The following is a 27,048-nucleotide window of genomic DNA, read 5'->3' on the forward strand; positions in this document are numbered from 1 at the left end:
TTTCTATAAACATTCTGTTTTATTGGCAGCTGTAAATATTTTTCTTGTGTATGTCCGGACACTCGTTTATTTATACAAGTTCTAAATTGATTGATATGAATTTCTGTCTTTGTCTTTCTAGTTAAACATGGTATTGGATACCTCATTTTGAGTTTTATTTTGAATAACAAATTTTTGAAGTTACATTATACAATCATGGAAAATACATGAATATGATTTTTTTATGTTTATTTTTTATTTTTTTATTTCTTATTTCATTATGTGTTCAGTTGCCACTGACATTGATTTTACATAACTGTTTTGGATACTTCTCAATAGCAAAAACAACGAGGAGAAACATATCCTCAAACTTCTGTCTGTCTCTTATAGATCCTTCTTTAGCCTCTGTAACAGTATAGTGTATTGTTGGTCTTGTTATGTTATTCCGTTTTTAACAGGTGAAAAACTTTTGGAAGTTGTCGACGGTTATTTTTTCTTAGAATGATGTTTTCTTTTTCTGTACTTTAAATAATGAATACATCATCTTCTTTGCCATCTTTTTCATCCATTTGAGACTGTAAAATAATAGCTTTTATTGATACTTTTAGATTTTAAAAATGTATTGACTGTACACAATTTTTGTATTCTAAAATCTGTTGAGGTTTCTCTGTTATTATTGTTGATTAATTAGAATTGTAAAATTAAATATATTTGTAAAAATATAGAAATGAACGGTGGAATATTTGTTGAACCTACCTCTCGTATCTTATTATTTATTGAAAATTTACGAATGAATGTTCCGAATAGACAGCGGATTAAATCATATGAGACAAATGTTATCAATGTGTGATTTGCCAAATTCATTATTTACTAATTATTGATTCTAGAGGTTCGTCGGCTATTTGTCTTGTCAAAACTATCTTTCACTGTGCAAGAAAATATAAAATTTATTTTGCAAATGTGTATACTGCTTTCAATATTTTTCAATTAGCCGCATATATATAATATTGCTTAAGTGCGTTGTCTATACGCCTATTTCTTTTTCTTTTGTTTGTTTTTCTATGATTTTAACACAATACACAATGCACAATATTGATTGTTGTGCACCTCCCTTTATTTTTTAAAAACATTTTTACCTATTTACTGTCATACAAGTGAGAGGTTTGGTTAGCTATAAAACCAGGTTTAATATACCTTTTTCTTCGTAAATAATTGCCTGTACTAAATCAGGAATATGATAGTTGTTATTCATTCCTTTATGTGTGTTTGAGCTTCTAATTGTGCCATTTGATAAGGGACTTTCCGTTTAGAATTTTCCGCAGAGTTGGTTTTTTTTTTTGCTTTTTAATTTTCATTTGTTTTTGGCTACCTTTCAAGTAATATGAATGAGATAAAAACGCGAGATATATCTTTAGAATATTCATTATATAACTAATGCACCATATGAGAGTTTGAAAAACACAAATAACTCTATTCTGCCCATACCGTAGATTTCTTAAGACAAGCGAGATCCCGTTCTTCTAACTCGTCGTTTTGAATGTGTGACGATTTTCCGGTCATCATGACTGACTCTAATTCATTATGTTGTTTCTTGCATGTATCCTCATTTAATTTGACAACAGTTACAGATAATTTCTCGTTTTCCCTGTGACAAAATAAGTCAACATTATTTCAGATTCGAATAGATATTTTGCGTTGAAAATTAAAAACTTATATAATACATCAACATTGAATCCCAAATATTATTATTTTACCTAAATATAGTTATTTTGGTTGTTCACCCATATTTTGTAATATTAAGGAACTATGAAAAAGGTCACACTAGAAAAAGGTTTGACTAAATATAAAACTGGGTTTAACCCAGAGTTTCCTTATATTCCCACAATATATTTGTACCAAGTCATGATTATGACAGTTGTTGTAAAGTACGAGGTTTTGTCTAGTTATAAAACCAGGTTCAAACCACCATATTTTTTTTCTTAATGTCATATACCAAGTTAGGAATATGGCAGTTGTTATCAAATAGTTCGTTTCTCCGTATATTGACGTTTGTTTTTGTTGCACTTCATTGTTCCTGTTGTTTCTTTGTTTTCCTCTCATAGTTGATGTGTTTCCCATGGTGTAAGGTTGTATCCAGGATTTGTTTTCTTTTAATCGATGTATGACTTTCGAACATCGGTTACTACTGTTGCTTTTATTTATTTATTTATTCTTGTTCTAACTATTTATAATACGACCCAGCGGGAAGTTCACATAAGGATATAAGATAGTTTTTCCTTATTCCTTATTGCATAAAGGCTTTACCATATATTATTGTACACTAATGTCTTCGTATGATGTAGTTCAGATTTCTTTGCTATACAACAAATTATCTTACTGTTTGAGTTGGTCAATATAATACTGCTTGCTATCAATCTCCTCCTTAAGTGATGACAACTGTTCATTAAAACTTTCTCTTTGAATCTCCATCTCTTGTTCTTGGACTGTCTTCATTTCAAAATCTAACTTGACGTTTGCATTTCCTATTGTATCAAATTTTTCTGTTGACAAAAGTGTGAAGTAATCCAAGGTTCAAATATATAATTATTTAATATGAAAATGAACTCAGAGTTTATAAAAAGAACAGAAAAATAATAAACTAAAACTTAGTAGCATTTTAAGAGTTCAATATTCAAATTAAGTTATGTTCTATGATTTCTATAACTATAATATAAAAAGAACATCTTTATTTAATTCTACACCAAAATTACTAATGCATCAATCGTTTGTCTTAAATTCTCATAAAACAGCATATTTGGAGCTTGCCTGAAGAGAGGAATAAAGAGTTTCAAAAGGAAAATGTCCCTATTCAAGAAAATGATCATGACTTCGAGCATATGTTTGTGATCATATCCTTGAATGTTAGTTCTATCAACATTATCTAAATTACTAATCTTATACAGAAGGAGAAGACTTTAGTTTTAAAAATAAGTGTTGTCTCTTTACCTGCAACTATTCTTTAAGGTGTAATGCCATCAAATCATACGATATAAATAAAGGAAACAGTAGTATTCCGCTGTTCAAAAGTCATAAATCGATTGAGAGACAACAAATCCGGGTTTTAAACTAAAACTGAGGTAAACACATCAACCATAAGATGAAAACAACGAAACAACAGAAACTCTAAAGTGGAACAAAAAACCAAAACGACAATGCAACACACATAGAAACGAACTATAAGATAACAATTGCCATTTTCCTGAATTGATACAGGACATTTTAAGAAAAAATGGTTAGCTGAACCTTGTTTTGCGGCAAGCCAAACCTCGCACGCACTTTTATGGCAATGTTAAATATAACACTAAAATGACAACATTACAAGCCAGGGCTACAATACAAATAAATGCAAGAACATTCAGGACAAAGAAATACACAAATAAACATTACAATAAGGCATTTCTGTATGCTAATAGTTATCAAAGGTACCAGGCTTATAACTTCAGGTTGCATACGAAAAAGGGTCGAAAAATAGTAATTCCTGGAATTTTTTGATTTTGGTGTTTATATAGAATATTTGGGAAACTTGAGTTTATATGGTAATTAAAGCATGAACACGGGAAAAAAGAGGTGACATTTTATTGGTTAACTTTCATTGTTTTGGTTTTTTTACTTATGTAATGAAATGTTATGTGAAGTTTTGTCTAAAGTACTGGACAGGATAAAACCTTACTTATGCCGAGTATTTCTTTATTTGAAACAACATTTACCGTACCTTGTCCTTTTACAAAAACATATAGTGGAGCTCAATGGTGGAATTACATCAGAATCCGTTCCGCTTTTCAAAGTGTTTGTATTAATAAGCTCCTCTGTTTTACAAAAAGTTATAGGAGTGTATAATGACATTATAGCTAAACTTAAAGGTTGTTATTTTTTCAAATTGTATTGTTCTTTTTTTTTTTTGGTTAGACATGCAACTACTACAATGTAGTAAATGTCTTTTCTTATGACTAGAAAACCTAGACGAGATATTCAATTAGTCAAGCAATAAACTCAAATCGTTGTATCTACAACCTTTTGAACAGTCGAAGATTTACAATTAAATTCTGTATTTTCTCTTTGACGTGAAGTTGTTAGATCTAGATTATCGCAAATCAGGATAGGAAATGTTGAAAAAGATTATTAATGTGTTATTGAATATATAAACTGTGACAAACCAAAGGTAACTAGTTGAATTGCATCAATTTCTTACATTTGATGTTCTTCTGGTATTATGTTATGAACAACGAAAAGTTAAATTTGTATGTTGTACATGGCACTAAATTGATTTTAATGGCGCATGATATCCTACTTTTTACCATGTGTGGATGTTCTGTTTGTATTGTTTTTACAATATGGTCTTAGGTTTGTTGTTTTGCATATGCTTGAAGACAGCAAGTTGATTTGTTGTTGTGTACATCCTTGTCACTGATGTTTTGGTTGATAGTTGTTTCATTGGCAATAATTTCCACATTTTGCTATGAGTTTCGACTATTGAGTTTGAGTGTGCTTTTGATATCTTTGCTCCTAATTTTAATTTTAAAGTTTACATATTATGTTTATATCTATTCAATTTCATATGTTTCGGTTTTTAATTCAAATATAGTCAACTTAAATCACAAGCACTGATGAAACATTTTATCGATGTTTTAGATGTTTCATACATGTAGCAGAGTAAAAAAAATGTTTTTACCTTTCATACATTACTTTTGGATGTTTCATACATGTAGCAGAGTAAAAAATAATTTTAGAACAAAAGGTCTGTAAATTATGCAGAAAATATATGATTTTCAAAACAGAATACAAATAAATCATCATAGAAAATAAAGGCAACAGTAGTATACTGATGTTCAAAACCCATAAATCGATAGAAAAAAAACCAAATCCGGGTCAAAAACCAAAACCGAGGGAAACACATTAAATACAAGATAATGACGAAACAACATTAAAATGTAACACACACAGAAACGAACTAAGCATTAGACAAAATCCGATGAGAATAACAAATATAACATCAAAACTAAATACATGAATTTGGGATAGAAAAGTACCATGACACGTCTTACAATAATGTGAATTCACACTCAAATATTAGAGAAAACAAACGACACAAACGATTTAAATGTTGTACGCCAGATGCAAAAAAATATAATTCATATCTTACTAATTTGATATATTAAATTGAGATTATCCAGTAGTTCTTTCTCATCGTTAGAGCACATCACATCAAAAGTATCTGTCAAGTCGTTCTCCAATGACACCTTTAAAATCAACATATGATACTAATTATTTAAATTTTCAAATACAAGTCTGAGTTTTCTGAATCCTTCTGTTTTTATCGTACTGACATACTAAAATTAAAAGTTAATGTCGATCAAAATGACACTTTATATGTTTGGTTCTGTAGATATTTAACACGTTTGTCAGTCGATGCACATGACACTACTGGGCAACAAAACAGTACAAAACAATCTTTAAACGAAAACACGCAGATAACCATCAGAATTATCATGATTATGATACAATTTTAGTTCAAGTTTGAGGTCAAAATCTTTTTTTAATTCATTCTGTCGTTGAATTGAATGATAGATTTGTAAAAAAAAATATACATATATAAAATGAAAGACCCTAAAACGATTGCTTAAATTGTGATCGTCACTTGCTTTTATATTGTTTTGAATTACAACTCTCCATGTTAAGGGCAACTTACATATGACGATTTATCTAATCTGTATGCTAATGATCTCATCTCTTCTGGACTGATGTCATACAAATCTGGAGTAAAGGAGTTTTAAATTATTATGTTTCCGAAATTATGGAATCTGCTTTTTTATTTGAAGTAACCAAAATAATTTTCATAATCATAAAACATCATATATTATGTAAATTATGATACTTGCGTATATGACAGGCTTCACATTGAAAGGCTGGCTAAAGTATTTTAAGCTTTTCCTCATGCATTTAATCTGGTTTTATCATATTTTTGTCTTCAACTTACTAAAAGTTGAACATGTTGAACAAACCCTTCGACATATTTTAAAAACTATAATGTTTTTTTTATCAAATAATTGAAGAAATATGCAGATCGAACGATTATCCGAGTAACCGGTTAGGCAAAACTGAACGATTTGACAACACTAGTTAAAGTAATGTATGAAAGGTAAAAACAAATACAGCACCATATACGAATTTTGACTTATTGAGGAGTCTTCAGTGATGCTTGAAGCAAAATATTTGAAAATTCAAATTCTAATAAACACGTTGAAGATCTGATTCTTCTGATTAAAGGACCAATAATATAGCCAAACTTGAGAAAGAATCAAAGCTGTAAATAATGGAGAAACATTCCCTAATTTCAAATAATTTTCATAATAACAAGTGATTGTATTAAGACAATATCCATATGTTCAGAACCGACTGGCTACAGGGCTGTTATTATACTCCTTTGGGGGATTTATTTGAACATCTGAAAAGAAGTACAAACGTTGGATTACTAATAAATTTCTTTATAAAAAGCCTTTTATTTACATGATTAAGAATGTATTTTGCTCTGACCAATGTAAGTGTGCATATCATTTTCAAATATATATGTAACATATATATATAAATAGTTGTAAACATAAATGCAAAAATGAATTTAAAAGTACAAAGACAAATCACGTGAAAACTCTGGGTTTTTTTTTTTTATTTCAACCTAACGCACATACATGTAGTTATAGCCAGTATTCAAGGTAAAAGTAATCATTTTCGTTTAGCCAGAATTTAGACATGGATACATAAACTGTATTAGTTTGTTGACGGTTATAGAATAACCGTTTCACTGATGATATTGATATATTTCTTACGTTGTAACTACAATCCCCTTCCCTTTTCATGAATGTGACCTACCGAATTAGAATATTTACCGGGTTTGTAATAACATGAGCAATACCACGGGTGCCACATATGGACTAAAATCTTCTTACCCTTCCGGCGTACCTGAGATGACCCCCATTTTTTATGGGGTTCGTGTTGCTCAGTCTTTAGTTTTCTATGTTTTTGCTTGTGTATTATTATATGTTTGTTCGTCTTTTTCAGTTTTAGCCATGGCGTTGTCAGTTTATTTTCGATTTATGAGTTTGACTATTCCTCTGGTACATTTTGCCCCTCTTTTTGTATGAACAGTTCACTTGAAGATTTAATTGGCAGTATCTGAAAATTATGTGTACAAACAATAATATGTATCGTTTGTGTTAAAATTTCCAAGATTAATATTCTACTATCAATAATACGTGCTACATGTATGTGTGGTTAAATACCTTTGCAACCTTTCACTGCAGAAAAAGGCCACATCTTTGATTGTCTCCATTGTAGAAATCTGCAAAAAGAAAAAAAACTTCAAAAGGAACGACATCGTTATAATAAAAAACAAAACTTTTTACTGTTTGGAATATCAACTTGAGACAACTGGCCCTACGCTTGCTGAAATGAAAAGTTTGTGTTGCTCTTTTGTGTGTACCTTGATTGATTAAATAAAGGCAACAGTAGTATACCATTGTTCAAAACTCATAAATCTATGGATAAAAAACTAAAGTTTAAGGTCCTAAAAGAAAAAAAAAGATGTTGGTGGCAATTATTTAGTATTAGACTTAGTTGTTGATACTTTACATTACATTTGTAACTATTTATGGACCAAATATAGATACTCCAATTTTTTATGTTCAAATTATGTCAATTATAGATGATTTTGGTCATGATAGCTATGTGAAATGTGGTGATTTTAATCTTGTTTTCAACCCCGATATAGACTATTTTAACTATTTATATGTAAATAACCCTAAAGCTCGGGAGAAAGTTTTAGAAATCATTCAGGAAAGGTGTCTCATTGACCCTGAACTTTACCTAGATTTGAAGCGTTTCAAATGGAGAAAAAGAACCCCCTTTAAACAAGCAAGGCTAGATTTTTTTTCTTTTATCTGAAGATCTACTATGCTGTTTGAAAAATTGTAAGAGCCTAGCTATCGCTCTGATCATTCTATTGTTGTATTAAATCTAGAATTTAATCATTTGATCGAGGTAGAGGATTGTGGAAATTAAATAATTCATTATTGTATGATCCAGAATATATAAAGATTGTTAAAGAAAAAATAGTAGACGTTAAAAAACAATATGCAACACCTGATAATGATATAGATAGAATTGAAGACATGAATAATGAAGATCTTCATTTTGATATTAACAGTCACTTATTTCTTGAGACAATGTTGGTGGAAATTAGAGGTAAAACTATATAGTATTCAAGTTATAAGAAAAAGGTAAAAGAAAAACAAGAGAAAGATCTTAGAAATGAAATTCTTATTTTAGAAAAAGGTAGATGAAGGTTCAATACAGATTTTGGAAAATAACTAGAGGCTCTAAAGAGCCTGTTTCGCTGACCTGTATTTTCTGAAGCTTTGGAAATCATGTAAAATAAGATTAAAATCATAATTCATAGTATTATATCTAAGGTAATAGCAAAAAACAGCAAATTTTTTGTAAAATTACTAACTCAGGGGCAGCAACCTAACAACTGGTTGTCGGAATTGTCTGAAAATTTCAGGGCAGATATATCTAAATCTGATGAACATTTTTGGTCTAAATGCTTCACTTTCAGAGATATAAACCAAAAACTGCATTTTACCCTATGTACTATTTTTAGCCATGTCTGCCATCAGGGTTCACGAGCAGGGTGATCAGACACATTTTTTAAACTAGATACTCTTATGATGATTGTTGACAAATTTGGTTACATTTGTCTTAGTAGTTTCAAAAGAATGTTTTTGTAAAAGATTACAAACAAGAATGTGTCCTCAGTACACGAATGCCCCACTCGCACTATCATTTTCCATGTTCAGTGGACCGTGAAATTGGGGTAAAAACTCTAATTTGGCATTAAAATTAGAAAGATCATATCATAGGGGACATGTGTACTAAGTTTGAAGTCGATTGGACTTAAACTTCATCAAAAACTACCTTGACCAAAAACTTTAACCTGAAGCGGGACAGACGGACGGACGAACGAACGGACAGACGGACGGACGCACAGACCAGAAAACATAATGCCCCTCTACTATCGTAGGTGGGGCATAAAAATTAAGAACAAGAATGTGTCCATAGTACACGGATGCCCCACTCGCACTATCATTTTCTATGTTCAGTGGACCATGAAATTGGGGTCAAAACTTTAATTTGGAATTAAAATTAGAAAGATCATATCATAGGGAACATGTGTACTAAGTTTCAAGTTGATGTAACTTTAACTTCATCAAAAACTACCTTGACCAAAAACTTTAACCTGAACTTTGCACTATCATTTTCTATGTTCAGTGAACCATGAAATTGGGGTCAAAACTATAATTTGGCATTAAAATTAGAAAGATCATATCATGGGGAACATGTGTATCAAGTTTCAAGTTGATTGGACTTCAGCTTCATCAAAAACTACCTCGACCAAAAACTTTAACCTGAAGCGAACGGACGCACAGACGGACGGACGCACAGACGGACGCACAGACGGACGAACGAACGGAGGCACAGACCAGAAAACATAATGCCCCTCTACTGTCGTAGGTGGGGCATAAAAATTGGTAAAATTGACTATAAAGGGCAATAACTTCCTAAGTGGTCAAATGACCATTTTGTTCATGTTTGACTTATTTATAAATCTTACTTTGCTGAACATTATTGCTGTTTACAGTGTATCTCTATCTATGATAATATTCAGGATAACCAAAAACGGCAAAATTTCCTTAAAATTACCAATTAAGGGGTGGCAACCCAACAACCGGTTGTCCGATTCATCTGAAAATTTCAAGGCAGATAGATGTTGACTTGATTAACAATTTTAACCCGTGTCAGATTTGCTCTTATTGCTTTGGTTTCAGAGTTGTAAGCCAAAATCTACATTTTACCCCTATGTTCTATTTTTAGCATTGGCGGCCGGCTAGCCGGGTTACCGGACACATTTTTTGAATAAGTTACCCGAATACTGATTGTTGCCAAGTTTGGTTGAATTTGGTCCAGTAGTTTAGAGGAGAAGGTTTTTGTAACAGATTACAAAAATTTAAGAAAAATTGGTAAAATTGACGATAAAGGGGAATAACTCCTTAAGGGGTCATTTGACTTATTTGTAGATCTGACTTTGCTGAAAATTATTGCTGTTTAATATTCAAGATAATAACCAAAAAAATTTCCTTAAAATTACCAGTTCAGGGGTGGCAACCAAACAACCGGTTGTCTGATTCATCTAAAATTTCAGACAGACGCAAAGTGATGAGAAAAGCTCACTTGGACCTTCGGGCCAGGTGAGCTAAAAAATGTGAATTAGAAAATGTAAGAAAAGAAAAAAATTAAAGGGAAGTTAATTCGATCAAGAATACAATAGGTAGATATGGGTTAAAAAAACCTACTAGCTATTTTTGTGGGCTAGAATCAAAAAATTTTACAAATAAGATAATACCAAAAGTTGAAAAAGAAAATGGAGATGTAATTTCAAAACAAAAAAAATATTTTAAAAGAAGTTAAATCTTTTTATGAAAATTTTTACAAGAATAAAGATAAGTCAAGGGGAGATAAATTCCGTTAACGTAAAGAAGGATTCAAAGATATAAAATTTAAAATACTAGCTGATGATGAGAAAAAAATCTTGAAGGTGAAATACCAATTGAGGAAGCCGGTTTGATATTGAAAAATATGAAAAATAATAAAACACCAGGATCTGATGGTTTCTCCACAGACTTCTTTATTATTTTTTTTTGGAAAGATTTGAAAATTTTTGTTGTTGACTCCGTGAACTACAGTAATGAGATTGGTGAACTATCTGTTACGCAAAAATAAGGAATCATTACATGCCTGTCGAAAGGAAATAAGCCTAGACATTTCTTAAAAAAATTGGCGACCTATATCTTTATTAAATACAGTATATAAAATTGGTTCTGGAGTTATATCGGAACGCTTTAAAACAGTTTTAGATAAACTGATAGATTTCGATCAAACTGGATTTATTATTGGGAGATACATTGGAGAAAATATTCGTTTAATTTATGATATTATGCAATTTACTGAGGAAAACGATGTTCCAGGACTTCTGCTGCTCATATATTTCGAAAAGACATTTAATTCGATTTCTTGGGAATTTTTAACCAGTGTCTTGAAGTTGTTCAATTTTTGAGAATCAATAATTAATTTGGTTAAAGTTTTTATAACAATATCAAATCAGCTGTAAACAAGGGAGGACATCTATCAGAATTTTTTTCTAAAGAACGAGGCTGTAGACAAGGTGATCCCTTGTCGCCTTATATTTTTATTCTCTGTGCTGAGATATTAGCACTAAAAATTCGAAATAATGATAAAATAAATGGTATTACAATAACGCAAGTTGAGAACAAACTTTCACAATTTGCTGATGACACATCTCTTATGTTAGATGGTAAATAAGAATCTTTGAATGAAGCATTAAATGAATTAGATTGGTTTTGAAATATATCTCGTTTAAATAAAAAAAAAAAATCTAAAACACAAGTTATTTGGATAGAAAATTAAAAGTATAGTAATGAGGTATTATGCCAAAATAGAAACCTTACATGGGGAAAAACCTGTTTTAAGGTATTAGGTATAAGCTTTGATGTTAATCTTGATAAAACTGTAAAAATTAATTATTATGAAAAAATTGTACAAATAAAATGTCTAATTAGACAATGGTCAAATTGAAATCTTACTGTTATTTGTAGAATTACTGTAGCAAAGACATTCATATTGCCTATTTTAAATCATTTGTTTATATCCTTACCAAATCCAAGTGACAATATTTTAAAAAAATGTTGTTCAACTTATGTACAATTTTATATGGAGTTCACCAATTGATAGAATTAAGAGAGATATGTTTTACAAAATGATATTGAAGATGGTGGACTCAAAATGATAAATCTTGATGCATTTATTTTAGCACTAAAACGGATAAGGAGTTTATTTAAAACAGACAACAAATGGCAGACTGTTTTTTCTTTGTTAAATGTTCAACTTGTAGAACTTGAAAAATTTTATGGTTGTGGAAGTGTTTATATCCAAAAATAAATTTTGGCAAGATGTTCTGAAAGCATGGCAACTTCTCAGAGAAAAAGATGAATATGACAGTTGGGAATGCTTTCTTGCTAGTCCAATCTGGCTTAACAATAATATAAAGGTATCAAATAAAGCTATTTTTTATAAAGATTGGTTTGAAAATGGTATAAGATTTATAAATGATATTGTAAATGAAGATGGGACCTTTTTCTCTCATCAAAAAATAGAAGAAATGTATCAGATAAATGTGAATTTCATGAGATATAATAGTATTATATCTGCTATACATCATGCATCAAAATTTTTTGTGGGAAAAAATCACAAATTAGAACTACCTTTAATTCCATCTGCTATTAAGGAGGCTCGAGGGTATAAAAATTTCAGGAAAAAATCAAACATTTGTTTTTCATTACAAATTTTTTTTATTTCCTTTTGTAGTTGTTACTTTATCATATGGTACAAAAATCATTCAAAACAATCAATTCGTGTTGGCCCCAGATGACTTTCAAAATGTATACATCATTGAAAAAGTTCCAAATTATCTCCCTTTGGTGGAAAAATGCCATTTTTTGGCTCTAAAATTGAAATATCTTTTTCAAATCATCGGTGACCTATCTTTTTTAATATAATTTCCATATAAGCTGTACTTAAACTAAATTATTGTAAAATTTTAGCGATTTCTGTAATAAATTTCTTTATTTTATTTCGATATTACATTTATTTCTCCTATTACTTCAACAGAAAAAAAACACCTTTACCAAAATGTATGCTTCTTTCGAAGGCAGATTGTGAGCGCAAATGAACGGTGACCCCACTTTTTTATTTTATTTTTCTTTTAACTATAAGATAAAGTTCATTTATAGAAAAATATAGAGAAATCCTATATAAATGATTTAGACCCGCGAACCCCCTTAAAAGACTTGTTAAAAGTTCAAAAGGATCTAAAGATATGTATATTGTTTTAAATAAAAATGGAAGTGTTCCCACTAGTCAGTTAAGATTGACTGAAATTTTTGGCTTTGATCAAAATCATTGGAATTTTTTTTATAAACTGCCATTTGTTGTCACAAATAATACTAAGTTACAGTGGTCACAGTACAGATTCAATCTTAGCTACAAACAAATTCTTCATAAAATTAAGATTTATGATAATCCAAATTGTGTAATAGAGAACTTGAAACATTAGAACATTTATTTTGGGAATGTCAACATACACAATCATTATTGGAACAGATTGAAAATTGGTTTCTGACCAATGGAATTAGTGTACTTTTTACAAAAGAAGTGTTTTTGTTTGGTAACACTGCAAAAATATCAAAAGGCAATGCAGAAAATACTCTTTTTCTTACCAAAAAGCAATATATATATAATTCCAGAGGTTTGAAAAAAATGTCAATAAACTCAGTAAAAGAAAAGATGAAATATGTGTATGCAATGGACAAAAATATTGCTATGAAAAAACAAATGTGAACATCAGTTTCTCAGAGAATGGAATGTTTTTGATATATTACTTAGTCAAGTACAAAAATATATATACTTTAAATTTGATATTATACATGTTATACATGAAAATGTTGTATTTACTATACTAAAATAGAATTCAATTTATAGATGAATTATATTGTAAACTCACCACACTATTCTCTCTTACTCTCTTTCTCTTTCTATCTATCTCTCTCTCTCCGGTGTTTAAACTGCTTTACTCTTAATCTTATATTTGTAAATTTAAAAAAAAAAAAAAAAAAAAAAAAAATCCAGAGCAAGTTCAATGTGACTTCCATTATATTCAATATTTCGAAACGGCTTTAAAAATTTGATCAGCACTTATTTTCGAAAGTGTCAAAGACATTGCTGATATAAACCTAGGAAATAAGTTATTTAAAACAATAATTGTATACAGGAGAACGCTGACAATCTAATTTTCCATATAATCAATATATTTTAGATGTTAAATATATGTGAAATGTACAAGAAGTATATAATAAAAACGGAAAAGTTAACTCTTTTTAATAAAAAAAGTCGTATATGTAAAAAATATTTAATTGTTAATGACATAAATTAATGTAAAAAACAGTCTTGTCCTTTCCTTATGTGGTATGTCTCTATTCCTTTTCCTTTTTACTTTGTTGACATGTTTGTTTGTTTTATAGTGACTTATATAATGATACAATATGAACTGCTTTACTCATATATTGACATTTTTACCTATTATGTCTGTTTTTTCAGACATTGTTGTCAATATAAATGAATTGTATGCTACTGTCGTACAATTGAGAAGTTTAGGTAGCAATAAAATCATTAATGTTACGTAAATAGTTCCTCAAATTCTGCAAAATAGATGTCTTTATATGTAACTTATTAACCGTATATGTGTTCTCCTAATACATATTGTATTACTTAACTTTGCTTCGTCTATAACCTGTTATTTAACCAAACTAATATAAAATTTAGGTGATAAACCTGGGCAAGTTTATCGTCTTCCGTTATTTTCCCCCTGCGATAGTTGATACCTGTAAACCTCGCTTGTCAAAAGCAGGTTGTGATCAAATTTGGTAAAAAAAAACATGTAGTATTTTGTGATATATGTTCATGATAAAACATAGCAAACTGTTGACCAATCCGTGATGCGACCACAAAGTAAGTTCTATCATTGTTAGATTTGCGATTATTTATACGAAATTTGTTACGTTATTTATTGATTACTGTCTGAAATGTATCTATCTCCCATTTGCTATCCTCAGGTAAAATGATATACTTTGAGAGTAGCATATTTACCCTATACTCTGAAATACTCGGGTTCTGTTTCTTTGATAAGTGTTGATAATTCTGCGACAAGTTTGTCTTTGACTGCAATCTGTATTTGCTATTAGGCTCTGCACTCTACCCTCACTACGCATAGAGTATGTAGTGCGAGGACCTTTTCCTATAAGATTGCAGTAAATTCGTTAGTTCAATATTGGTAAATTTATATTATTTATTTTTATTGGTTAATCTTTACATATGTCATGTATATTATTTATCATAGAACATAAAATTTGAAAAGTTGTAAAGTTGTAAAACAAATATTTTAATATCATTAAAATGTTAAATGTTGTGTGGTTTATTTAGATATTTCATCGTATGTTTATGATTTACAATGGTTTACTGGGGATTCATTTTTTTTTTTAGGGTATTAATTTTCCTGGATAGAGAAACCATTACATGTTTGTGGATATTTTATTTCGCGGTTAACCGAAGTCTGCAGACAAGTCCTTAGAAAAACTGTTATTCGTTGTACATTTAATTTCGTAGTTCGACTGTACCCACGAAACCAACGAAAATTAATATCCAACGAATAACCATACATCCATAGCATGTACAACAAAGAAATGAAACTACACTTGAATTGCTAGTAAAAAATCGCTTACTCAAAACGTATCAAAATATTGCCATTCAACTTTCGGTTTTTTTTAATTTTTGATTTTTTGACATTTACCAATTTTCTTTTTGTAAAATTAACTCGAGTTTTATGGGGTTTTATTGTTTGTTTTAATTTTCATTTTCGACAATCACACAAAGTAACGAAGTTCAAAACTTAAATAAGAGTTAATCACTATATTATATATAATATAAGCAGCCACAAACACAAGTTCACTTTTAAAATTTAAGTTAAAGATGGTTTTATTTCACAGCGGAATTAAAACTCCTGTGCACATTTAAAGAGTCAAATCTATCACTTCATTACAAATATTAAACAATTTGTTCATTCGCTGATAGAATGGATACAAAATTGAAATAAACATGCATGTAAATATTTTCAGTAAACTTGGAATAAACTATTCCACCTGAACGTTTTAGAAGATATTTCGATGATTTTTCATTATTGTCGTGTATTGAAAAGACAATAAATTACCTGTTACTACTAAGATATGCTTGTGTCTTTCTTTGCTATGGTCTGATTTCACTTGTTCCACCTCATTGCTCGTCACATGCTTCGCTTTAACAATGTATCGCTTATAAGGATGAAGGTAATATCCGCCATAGAAGTTGAATACGTAGTCACTCATGTTCAAAACTTTTTTGAATTTTATTTTCTTATCACATATTAATTCGATATACAGGAAAATTTCAGAAAACATTCGTCTTGAATTTAGATACAGGAATAGATCTGATACTTTAATAGGTGCTACGATAAATTCATCATCCAAAAACATTGTGGATTTGACTGTACATAGGGGGAATGGATTTACCACTGTAAAAAAAAATACTACATTTTAGAATAGAGTAAAGGAATGACAAGTCTTAGTCATAATTTTAAGAAAAAACACGACACGGGGTAATGATTGCAAACAATGTTCTTTAGTTTTCGCAAGAAAAGAATGTTAATCATCCCAAACCCTTTTTCCCACTATGGCATCATTTGATTATTTCGAAAGTTTTATTCTGGTCATGGTATGAAATTCAAAAACGAAACTACAAGAAAGGAATTTTTAAAAGCTACCTGAATAAAAATATTCCGATTTCAGTCAAAACCAGTGATACTGACTAAATGGTAAAAGGTTTTAACAAATTAACTCATCTGTATTTCGTCTACAAAACATTAAGCAGTGACGAATAAATCAAATATGTTACAATAAATTAGAAAAACTTTAAGACAAAGTTAAGTATGAAGTTGAAAAGCATCAATGATCCACAATTCTGAGAGGTTGTGCAAAACACAGCTAAGGAAATCGAAACGTATTGAATATGTATGAAACCAATTTCAGTTCCAGAAAATAACTTAAATATACTAGAAAAATGAGGCCTGAAGAAAGAACTACGTTGACATTGAGAGTCCCAAACCTAACACGATTCTAAAAGTTCACACATAAAAGTGTTTAAGGAAGTAATCGGGTATACGCGTATTTGATGTATTTCAATTTTAAATAATTAGAATTACCAGATTCCAAATGCTCTCCGATTGCGGTCTTCAGATGTTTGAAACTAAACATTTTGTTGATAGCGTTTGGCAATGGTTGAATTGAACTAAACAGTTCTATAGCTTCATTTTCGAGTTTTTTCCATCTGCAATAAATAGATTTATTATTTACTGACATTTCAACATTTTCTTATACTATTTGAATACTGATACGTTTACTGTTTAATCTCTCCAATCAAGATTATAATGTGATTCTCCAGATTCATCTCCAGATTCATGGCTCAATTTTCATTATCCTAAAATCAGTAGAAACACTTCTTTACGATTGATTTGAGTTATCTTTCATTGTTTTCGGCAATTTTATGTTCATATGAACGTTTAGTAAGTAAGTAGGAAAATTATTTATTATAGTGGCAGGTATTTTTCACAAAATATCATAAAATACAGTGAGATATAAAAACAATAATTGAAACACCCGACCTTTTGGGTCTATAAGTCACTTTAAACAAAAATGTCAATGGTATGACAAACAAAAATAAATAAATTTTATCGAAAATTTTCATACAAAAAGTTTTTTTTCTCTTACTGAAAGCTTGCAATAGATATTAAGCAGTAGTTCTCGGATGTTGACATAATACAAATTTTAATTTTATTTGATAAATTGTCTATTTGTGAAAAATGTTGCAGTCGTATAACCTAAAAGTTTGTACAACATGTATAAATTGTCTCTTGATAAAAGTTGAAATTGAAACACATTTCAATAATGCCTAATTTTAAAAAAATATTCTCCTTCGTCAAATTATACGGAATGAGAAAAATAATAACTATTTCTTACAAAAAAAATATTTCAATCCTGGTATCTATGTTGAGTTTATTTAATTATAAATTCATTATTCTTCATCATAAAATGTGAGGCTATTTTTTCTATGCAAATGAGTACAAAAATATGTGAATATTTAATTGAATTCTAATGATATTTATAGAACGAATTCAATGTGTTTAGTTAAACCTTAATGTTTCCAATTGTGTACTGGAAAACAATATTTAAATAAAAGTATATATTTGCATCAATAGATTATACAGAGGATTTTCTTGTACAAGAAAGTGCATGGATACTTTTTATAGTTAAACTTAGCCAGTCAAGTAAATAATATATACTGAACGTTTTTTTTTTTTTCGTTTTGTTTTTATTGAATTGAAAGTTTCATAGGACTTTAAACAAATTATTAACTCTAAAGGATAATTGATACGAAAACAAAATGAAAAAGCAACGATAAAGAAAAATGATAAAAGAACGATTATGAAAAATATTCTATAAATTCCATAAGCATTCGTTGTAAGCAGATACACAAATGACAAAAGCCAGAGTTAACAAACAAAAGCATACATTCGGGAGTAACTATACGGTTTTAAAGGATGTTTTATTCACCATGTTGTATGGTAAGCTCTAAATCTGGCGAAAAGTTATCCTTAAATTCAACAAACCTATATGTTACCAAGTTCATATATGAACATGCTCAGTCTGAAATAGTAACGGGAATCGGAACAATTTGCAACAACTAAGATGGCACTCGACATATAGGAAATGAAATATAATTAAATCAACATAATATTTCATCATCTTTCTATTCCTAATGTTCTCATTGGTTAGTTGTACGTGACAAAGATGTGCACATGTATGTAAAATGTTAAATAACAAAAATAACAAACTCCAAGGTAAATTCAAATCGAAATTCTGTTATCAAATGCAAAATCTAAAGCTCAAAGACATCAATCGAACAGACGACAGCGATCATATTCCTGACTTGGTACAGGCATTTCCTCATATAGGAAATGGTGGATTTAACCTGGTTTTAATGCTAGCTAAAACTCTCATTCGTATGGCAGTCACAAACAATATCCATTATTTTGACTACGATTTGTAATCAAAACATGCCGACATGATAGGTAAAAATATAAAAATAAAATAAGGGCATAGCAGTCAACATTGTTTTATAATCGGTATGTTACAGAGATTTGTTTTTCAACAGTTTTTAAAAACAGTGAAATATGATTTCAATTATGTGTATCAATGGCAACATAAATTATTACTTTGAGTGCTATTTTTCCTTATTTATTGGCATTATTCTATCGAAAGATCGAATAAAATGTGAGCACCTATATTCTAAAATTCCGTTTGATTATATCACAAAGGTATTGCTATAAAAGGTGGGAAACCCCAATAATCGGACCAATGTCTGTTGTGAATATAAAAATACGGTTTGTCATACAGAAAACTGCTCACAATAATACTTTACACAATCTTGATGTTCATATTCACCCCCAAGTAGATTTTTTTTTATTCTCAGCTATCAAAAGTATTTTGCATTTATGATACAGTTTATAAATTGACAAATTCTCTACTTAGATGTTCCAATCCGATGCAGAGTATCAAATCTTTATGCAGCGCCAAAATATAAGTTTTGACAGGTGTTTATTGTATATGAAATTTGATTATAGTATACATAATTTGCAAGCAAAAGATACCTGATAATATATAATTGGTATTTAGTAGATTATTATGAATTGAATGCTTTGTTTTGTAAATTCAATGGGATGTAAAATGTACGCATGTACCCTATGAAATTACTAAAACAAGGATTCAATAATTACATGTTTTTGCTGTGATTATGAAAACACGATTCTATCAAGTTTTTCTTTTATTTACATGTGCACTTTATTGTCAAATATCTCATAAAAAACATTTGTGAAGAAGTTTTACTTAAAGCTGTGATCAATATAATTTCACAGACAAGTTGATTTGTAAAGTAAAATTAAACTTAAAATAACGAAACATCAAACAAACAAAAAAACAGACGTATGAGGAAACTTCAAAACGGAAAGTTATTAATCAAATGGAAAAATTAAAATACGGAAAAACAGGAATTTTATTTTCACAAAATTTACTTCTGGATACTATCTTATGATCATAAACAAGCTTCTGTCCAAGTTTTGTAGAAATCCAGGATAGTTTAAGAAAGTTATTAAAATTTTTAAAACTTTAACCACAGAGTGAATATTTGTGGACGACGACGACGCCGACGCCGATGACGGAATGTAGGATCGCTATGTCTCGCTTTTTCGACAAAACTCGAAGGCTCGGCAAAACGTAAGTTGCACTTCATTAAAAAAAATTAAACTTGAAATCATTTTGGAATATAGTCATGCTTTTTTTTTATTTGAAAAAAACTAAGTTTTTCAGGGTTAATTGTACCTCAAAATAGTTATGTAATTTGAGCAAATATTTAGTTTTTTACCACGATCAGTATTTAAATTATGTATAACACTGAACATACAAAACGGTTGAGGTAATCTTGACTTATCTTGATTATTACTCTGTTGGCTGACGTTAGCTAGGGTCCTTGTATCAATAAAAGAATATGTAGAATTTATTCGTATACATAATATAACTACGTCATGTAAGGAATTATCCAAAGAAATTAATTGCATAATATAATATAGGAATCAAATTACATAATTAACATCAAAATGTGACATGATAAAGAAACCCCATGATGATAGAAAAAGAAATTACATTTTTATATAAAAAAAAAACACTTCCCAACTACTTTTGAAATATGCGGTGTGCCATAAGTTACAATCACAAATATCACTATTGATTCCTCTGACCTAATATGTTTGATAAATAATGATTGTGTATTTGATAGCAATAGGACAGTTTCGTACTTACTTGTCTTGTGTATGTGTGAGACTGTCAAAGACCTGTGATAGAAAAGGTTAATTTGAACAGCATTTTAAACGAAAATATTTATACAAAAATCATAACGAAATTTCAAAAATGTTCTTTTTTTTTAAAGTTCATAAAAGATTAAAACAGGTCGAATTGGTCTCATGATAATCAAGTGCAGTAAGGTCATGTCAGTAAATCTTTTTTTTTTTTTTTGGTTACCAATAGTGACGTCTTTCTGTTAATCATTTGGTCTTTAACACTAATAAAACGTAAATCACAAAAATACTGAACTCTGAGGAAAATTCGAAAAAGAAAGTCCCTAATCAAATAGCAAAATCAAGGGTAACCCACAATAAATTACAGAACAGTTAATTAAAAATCTTATATTTATATATATAAAGACTTAAGTCGATTTGTTTCCGTATATGTATTGAAAAATATAATGCTTAAATTCCTTAATAACATAAAAATCCTACACAATTTACTTCATATAATATTAACGTTATTTTACTTACACTCAAATCTGTGTCAAATGAATCATCTTCGTCGATACTTCTTACGCTTTCACACATTAATGAAGCTTCTTCGTCAATAAGTGAACCATACTTTTTCTGACTTTCACTAGTCTGCAAAGAATGCTCATCCAAAGTCTATAAAAAATTAGATAGAGCAACATTTTTGGTAAGCACTAATGAGGCGACAACTTAAGTATAACTAAGGGTTCCTGTTGTTGTTGTCAGAGTGTATAGCCTTTTAAATAAGTTATATTTTCGAACTTTCGCTTAAACAATATTTTATCCAAATAAATCAAAACATAGTATACAATTCTTAAACATAAAATAAATAGGATTCAGACACAATATAAAATTGCTCTTATTAATCCTAATCAATGTGTTGCCTGTTTTTCTATCTGTTTATGTTCATATTATGTTGTGCATGTGAGTCGTTTCGTCTCTCATTTGTTGCTATATCTTTTACTTTAAATACACATGAATTGAAACATCAGGTCGACACAAAACATGATACAAAACAGCACAAATGACTTGATGGTGTTATCCATAAGTATCTAAATGTAGATCCAGAATGGAGTTGGGCATTAAGGTCCCCAAAAAAAATTGAAAACTTTTTTCAAATTCCTCATAATGAAATGCATAAGATTATGAAAATAAATGAAGTACATATTATCTTTTTTGTTATGACGTCACAATATAACGTCATAACACGATCTTATTTCATAAAACGGACGAAAAATTGTAAATCTAAGCTGTTAACCTTCAATATTTCCTTTAAGGAACCATCATGCACAGCCAAAAACAACAACATACTTTTCAAAATATTAATCACACGAAATAATAAAAAAAAAATATCGAATGAACACGTTCTTTTCCCCTTCCATACCGGATATATATTATAATGATTTCGTAAAACAATATTGAAATTTCTTTTAAAATATTGATGAAAATGAATGTCCAAAGAATACTACCCTCACATGGTCACATTTCAAATGCTAAAGCTTGTTAAAAGAAAACTAAACTGGAATATGCCTTACAATGATCACGTCATTATTTACCCTTATATATATATATAGAATGGGGTTTAGCTATGATTTAATGTGAAAAGTAAAAAATACCGAACTCCAAGGAAAATTCATAACGGAAAGTCCCTCATCAAAGGAAAAATCAAAAGCTCAAAAACATCAAACAAGCTGTCATATTACTGATTTACAACTGTTGAGAATATAGTGCAAATTAATATCTTTAACATTCTCGTAGTTGACGTCTTGTGTTTATGACGTTACTTTGTTCCTTTATATGGGCACCTTAGATTTAGATTTTAATCATCATAGTAACACAACGTAAAATTATTGAGACTTATTCGTTTATTCAATAGAGGTACATGCATTTCCCTGTGTCGAAAATGATGTATTTAACCTGGTTTTATAGCTAGGTCAACATCTAACTTGAATGACAGTCGCATACAATTCCATTATACTGACAACGATGTGTGGACATTAGAGGTAAAAATATAAAAAGAGGTACAACGGTCAATATTTTGCTATTATCTTAATCTAAATCTTAGCTAAGGTTTCAACTCCCTCAGGCAAAGTTGGCTTTAGATAAATTTGGCTATTTATTTTAGGTATTTTTGACGTATAGCTCTTCAACGGTTTCGGTACTTATACATCTTCGAATTTCAAATGATTGGCTTTGAGCGTTCCTGATGAAGGCAAAACCAGAAAAGTGCTTCGGACGCAATAAATTATTAAACGTGTTTTTTTCTATTTTTTAATCACTATAAAAACAAACAAATTTGTCAACAAAGAAAACAAATTTGTCAACAAAGAAAACACAACAAAGACAACAAATTTGTCAACAAAGAAAACACAACAAAGACAACAAATTTGTCAACAAAGAAAACAAAAGGGCATAATAGAAATCAGTAATACAATTAGATAGTTGTTACCTTTTCTAGATGTTTCAGTATCTTGTTTTCTTCATCAATAAGAAGATGATGAAATGATATAAATTCTTGATGAATACGATCTCGTTGAATTAGTGCTTGAAACTAGAAAATAATAACAATATGATTAGTTTCATATGTATCAATAAAATTTCCTTGAATAGAAAACAAAAATAAGAGGAAATAAATTGGTGTAACCCCCTTTACCTACATTTTTCCTAAATTTTTAAAATAATTTGAATTATTTTAAAAGGTGTCCTCCTCAGTGCTTAGTCTCCGTGAAATGTCATCTTCAATAGAGGTTATGTCCAAAACAACGACGACCCCTTTGATAGTTACACATTTTGTTTAAATGGTATAGCTATCTATCGTTTGATACGTGTTTTAAAATGCATTTCTTCATCAAAGCAGACAAGCCTCAGTTACACAAGGTTCAACAGATCAACAGAGATTGACTGTAATTCTGAAGTTTAATAGATGCAATCCCTACAAGTTGTGCATTGTGGCTACGGACAATTGTTAAATTATCCATATTGATAGCAAATTCCAATTACCTTATCATGAACCTTCATGCTGTTTAATGTTGGACATAATTGAATGACATACATGACAAAAAAAATTGACCAAAGTAATACCCAACATCATAACTAGCTTCAGACGAATTTTATAAAAAAAAAATTAATGAACACACAAAACATGTTTTGAGGTTAAAATTATTTTTATATTTTTCGATGAATTGATCTTACCTGAGATTCTCGTTCATTTCTTTGAAGTTCTTTGAATGCGTGATCTAAAACCTTCAAACAATTATTGCTGTTCTTTTGAATTTCTTTTTCCCATTTTTCCTGTGGTGTTTATACAAATTAATGAACATTTGTTAGTTTGTGTTATACATACAAATACTTTGATTTATTCAAACAATTTCTTTAGCAAGTAATTACCTACATGTATGTTTATATGTCACAGCAATTTTTAATAAACAATAATATGGTATCTGTTTCATTTTCACGCATTGTGCATTGTTATCAGAGACATATTTTCTTTAAGTGAACTAAAACATATCATTTTAAAGAATAGAATAACAAATTAAAATGAATTGTCTAAAACTTTTCTACCAGACAATTAAACGACACATTATCTTCATTTTATGTTCGAGAAGAACAGTTTGAACAGAAATAGTTTAGAAATGGAAACTTTCGAGCAGCCGATTTGACTGACAGCTTTTCTATTGAGACGCATAAAAAGATGCGGAAAATAATGTTTAGATGTAATCTTTCATTGACATTTTTGTCTCAATACGTATTTACCGCTGGTCACAGTACAATTTAAACTAAGAATATAGCTTTGCTACAAATCTTACTAATTACTTACCTTTTTGTTTGATACGAGTAGTTTCAAACTCTTTAACTGATGTCTTATACAAAGTTCACTATTGAAAATGTTTATGCATTTTTCACATACTGATTTCTTGCAATCCATGCACCAAAATTTCACAACATCGTGATGACTTTTACAATACAATTTACTACGCAGATCTTGAACATCCTCTTGTTGATCATCTGGTTTTTGAAACGATGTGACTTCAGATCCAACATTAGTTGAATTAATCAAACCGGTTGTGGCTGATTGAGATGAATTTGAAACTTGTTTAGTTGGAGAACGTCCTGCTTTTATCTTAATAATTTTTCGTTCTTCTTTTTTATCGGATTTGACGTGTTTAAAACTGATAGCCTCAAATTTAAAAACTGTTACCTGAGGTTTTGAATGTTTTGATGCCTCTTCTTTCTGAACGGAACATGTTTCTACATCAATACACAATTTGTTTTGTTTGTCAATAGCATCACATCGAGCTTTTATAGTAGATAACTTGTCATCCCCTTCATATGTGTTCTTGATTAATGAATCGTTAGACTGAAAAATTTCAAAATTGTTCGCCAATATTTTTGATGATTTTGATATAAATGTGTTATTAGATGTCTGAGCTTCGTCTTCATTTCGTTGCAGATTTTCCAACTCTTCATTACCATTCAAAGAGATATTAACGCTTGTGTCCTCCTCCTCCTCTTCTTCCTTATGCATTGTAAGACTATCACGTTCTAAGTCTTTGTCTGACAGTTTAAGTAAAGCTTGAATCCCTGTTTCAGTTTTGGAATGTTCAGTTTTCTTATTAACGAAACATTCATCGATCAGCTCATTTTCAATGTCAATCTCATTGACATCGTTATATACACATGTTGATTCACCACTTGTGACATTTTTGTCTGTTTTAAGTTCTTTTGCACTCGTCGATATTATCTGTGATGATGGCTTAATGTTACTGTCCGTTTCCAAACTGATAGTGTTTAGTACACACTTTTGTACCGTTTTTGAAGATTCTCTTGATTGACGAGATGAGACAGAAGGATGTGAACAGTCTTCCGTCAAATGCTTCAATTCAAAATTAATAACGTCTCTATTTACCTCAGGCTTGCATTCCCTATTTGTTTCACATTTTATCTCGAAAATGTCTTTGTCTTGTGCTTCACAACTGCCTTCAGTTTCACGTTTATATTGCTCTCGTGAAACGTTGGTGTTTCCATTAGTATCATAACTAGGTGACCTATTTTCATTTGGTAATGCATCTTCATTATTAATTATTTCAATAGGTTCTTGTACGCAGGAAGTTTTATCAACGTTTTTGTTTTCATCTTGGTTGTATTCTGATGATTCCAATGAGCGCTGTATATCAGTATCTATCGCATTAGGTTTTTCTTTACTAAAAGTATCAGCTTTTTCCTCTATATGATAAGTTTCTTTTGGAAACATCTTTTCAATTTCATCGTTGAGTTTAGTCAACTTGGACAATTCCTCATCAAAACAACCTGATTCGCCATATATATTTCTACCATCAACTGGTTCTAAATCTGAGGGCGCAACCACTGTGGAATCACATACTCCAGTAGCATTTTCTTTGAAGTTATCTTGCTTAGAGCATTCATGCTGTCTTTCATCTTCAACAATACTTGTCTTAAATTGTGTTCCCTGTGATTGTGATCGCAACGAAACTTCAACTTCACAATCGCTATTTTTTTCTGCTAAAAACTGATTTTCCACTGCAGTTAATTCAACCGGTACTAGTTTCGTTGATTTGTTGGATTTTTCGATATCTTCCTTCTTCTGATTATTTATAATATCTGTTGCACTCTCAAAATCTAAATCAAAAGCATTTGAGTTTGTAGTTTCACTCATTGAAATGAGCGTCTTTTCAAACGATACTGTTTTATCGGTCATTTCGTGTTATGTGAAGCTCTATCATGTATCTAGTAGTATGCCTTAATGTCAACCGGCTGTAAATGTAGAAAGGTAACATTTAGTATTTGATAGTGTCTATATAGACCGTTTTTATTTTAGATAAAGTGCAAAGGGGGCATACAAGGAAATACGTCTTGAATGTGTAAATTCAAATATAACAAAAATTTCATTTGTAGACAGCTATTCGCACTAAGTCATTCCTAATTTGTTTATGAATATTTACGATACTGATTGAATGGCCTCTCAAACGGCCACTAACGAGAATCCACACTGTTGTTATATTGGTTCTTTGGCGTGCATATGTGAAGTGGGCACACTCATTACACGAGGCATCGGAATGTCAGCGCATTTATACATCCAGTATAATTTATGCAAGATATATTGTGAAAATTACGTTTGATAATTTATCACTTTCATCCCCAAAGAAAATCCCTGTATGCATTTTCCGTTTCTATAAAAACCTAATCTATCACGATAAAAATGTAACTTACCTGTTCAATATAATTTGACAGATTCAGAAATGAACACATTATACTAAACCGAAACTAGATTTGATTTTCGGAAAACCTTTAAACTATATAATACATGTAGATATTAC

The 27,048-nt window shown here is 29.9% G+C and overlaps 1 protein-coding gene across 5 annotated transcripts; it reads right to left on the reverse strand.

Annotated features, from left to right (window-relative positions):
• LOC143073109 (uncharacterized) lies at nucleotides 1-27,048 on the reverse strand. Of its 5 annotated transcripts, none has more exons than XM_076248422.1 (15): nucleotides 26,942-27,048; nucleotides 24,531-26,485; nucleotides 23,906-24,004; nucleotides 23,163-23,264; nucleotides 21,215-21,349; nucleotides 20,700-20,731; nucleotides 16,991-17,115; nucleotides 15,965-16,303; nucleotides 14,848-14,995; nucleotides 7,293-7,351; nucleotides 5,705-5,769; nucleotides 5,159-5,255; nucleotides 2,357-2,501; nucleotides 1,465-1,624; nucleotides 1-554 (listed from the first exon to the last, which is right to left on the reverse strand). In XM_076248422.1, exons 2-15 carry the CDS (start codon nucleotides 26,427-26,429, stop codon nucleotides 504-506), a joined length of 3,456 nt encoding a protein of 1,151 aa, XP_076104537.1. In that variant the 5' UTR covers nucleotides 26,430-26,485; nucleotides 26,942-27,048; the 3' UTR covers nucleotides 1-503. The 5 variants fall into 5 exon arrangements, with proteins under 5 accessions (XP_076104537.1, XP_076104534.1, XP_076104535.1 ...); XM_076248419.1 differs by having other exon boundaries at nucleotides 2,357-2,519; XM_076248420.1 differs by lacking the exon at nucleotides 26,942-27,048 and having other exon boundaries at nucleotides 2,357-2,519; nucleotides 24,531-26,850.

The sequence above is a fragment of the Mytilus galloprovincialis genome, chromosome 4, assembly GCF_965363235.1.
Source record: "Mytilus galloprovincialis chromosome 4, xbMytGall1.hap1.1, whole genome shotgun sequence".
Taxonomy (NCBI): Eukaryota; Metazoa; Mollusca; class Bivalvia; order Mytilida; family Mytilidae; genus Mytilus; species Mytilus galloprovincialis.

Excerpts from the sequence above, each read along its gene's own strand:
- LOC143073109 (XM_076248419.1), bottom strand. The coding sequence starts at position 26,429 with ATGACCGATAAAACAGTATCGTTTGAAAAGACGCTCATTTCAATGAGT. Across the intron at positions 2,520-5,158 it reads CAATTTAATATATCAAATTA|AAAAATTTGATACAATAGGA; the intron begins GTAAGATATGAA and ends TTTTGTCAACAG. Across the intron at positions 1,625-2,356 it reads TATATTGACCAACTCAAACA|GGAAAACGAGAAATTATCTG; the intron begins GTAAGATAATTT and ends ATTTTGTCACAG.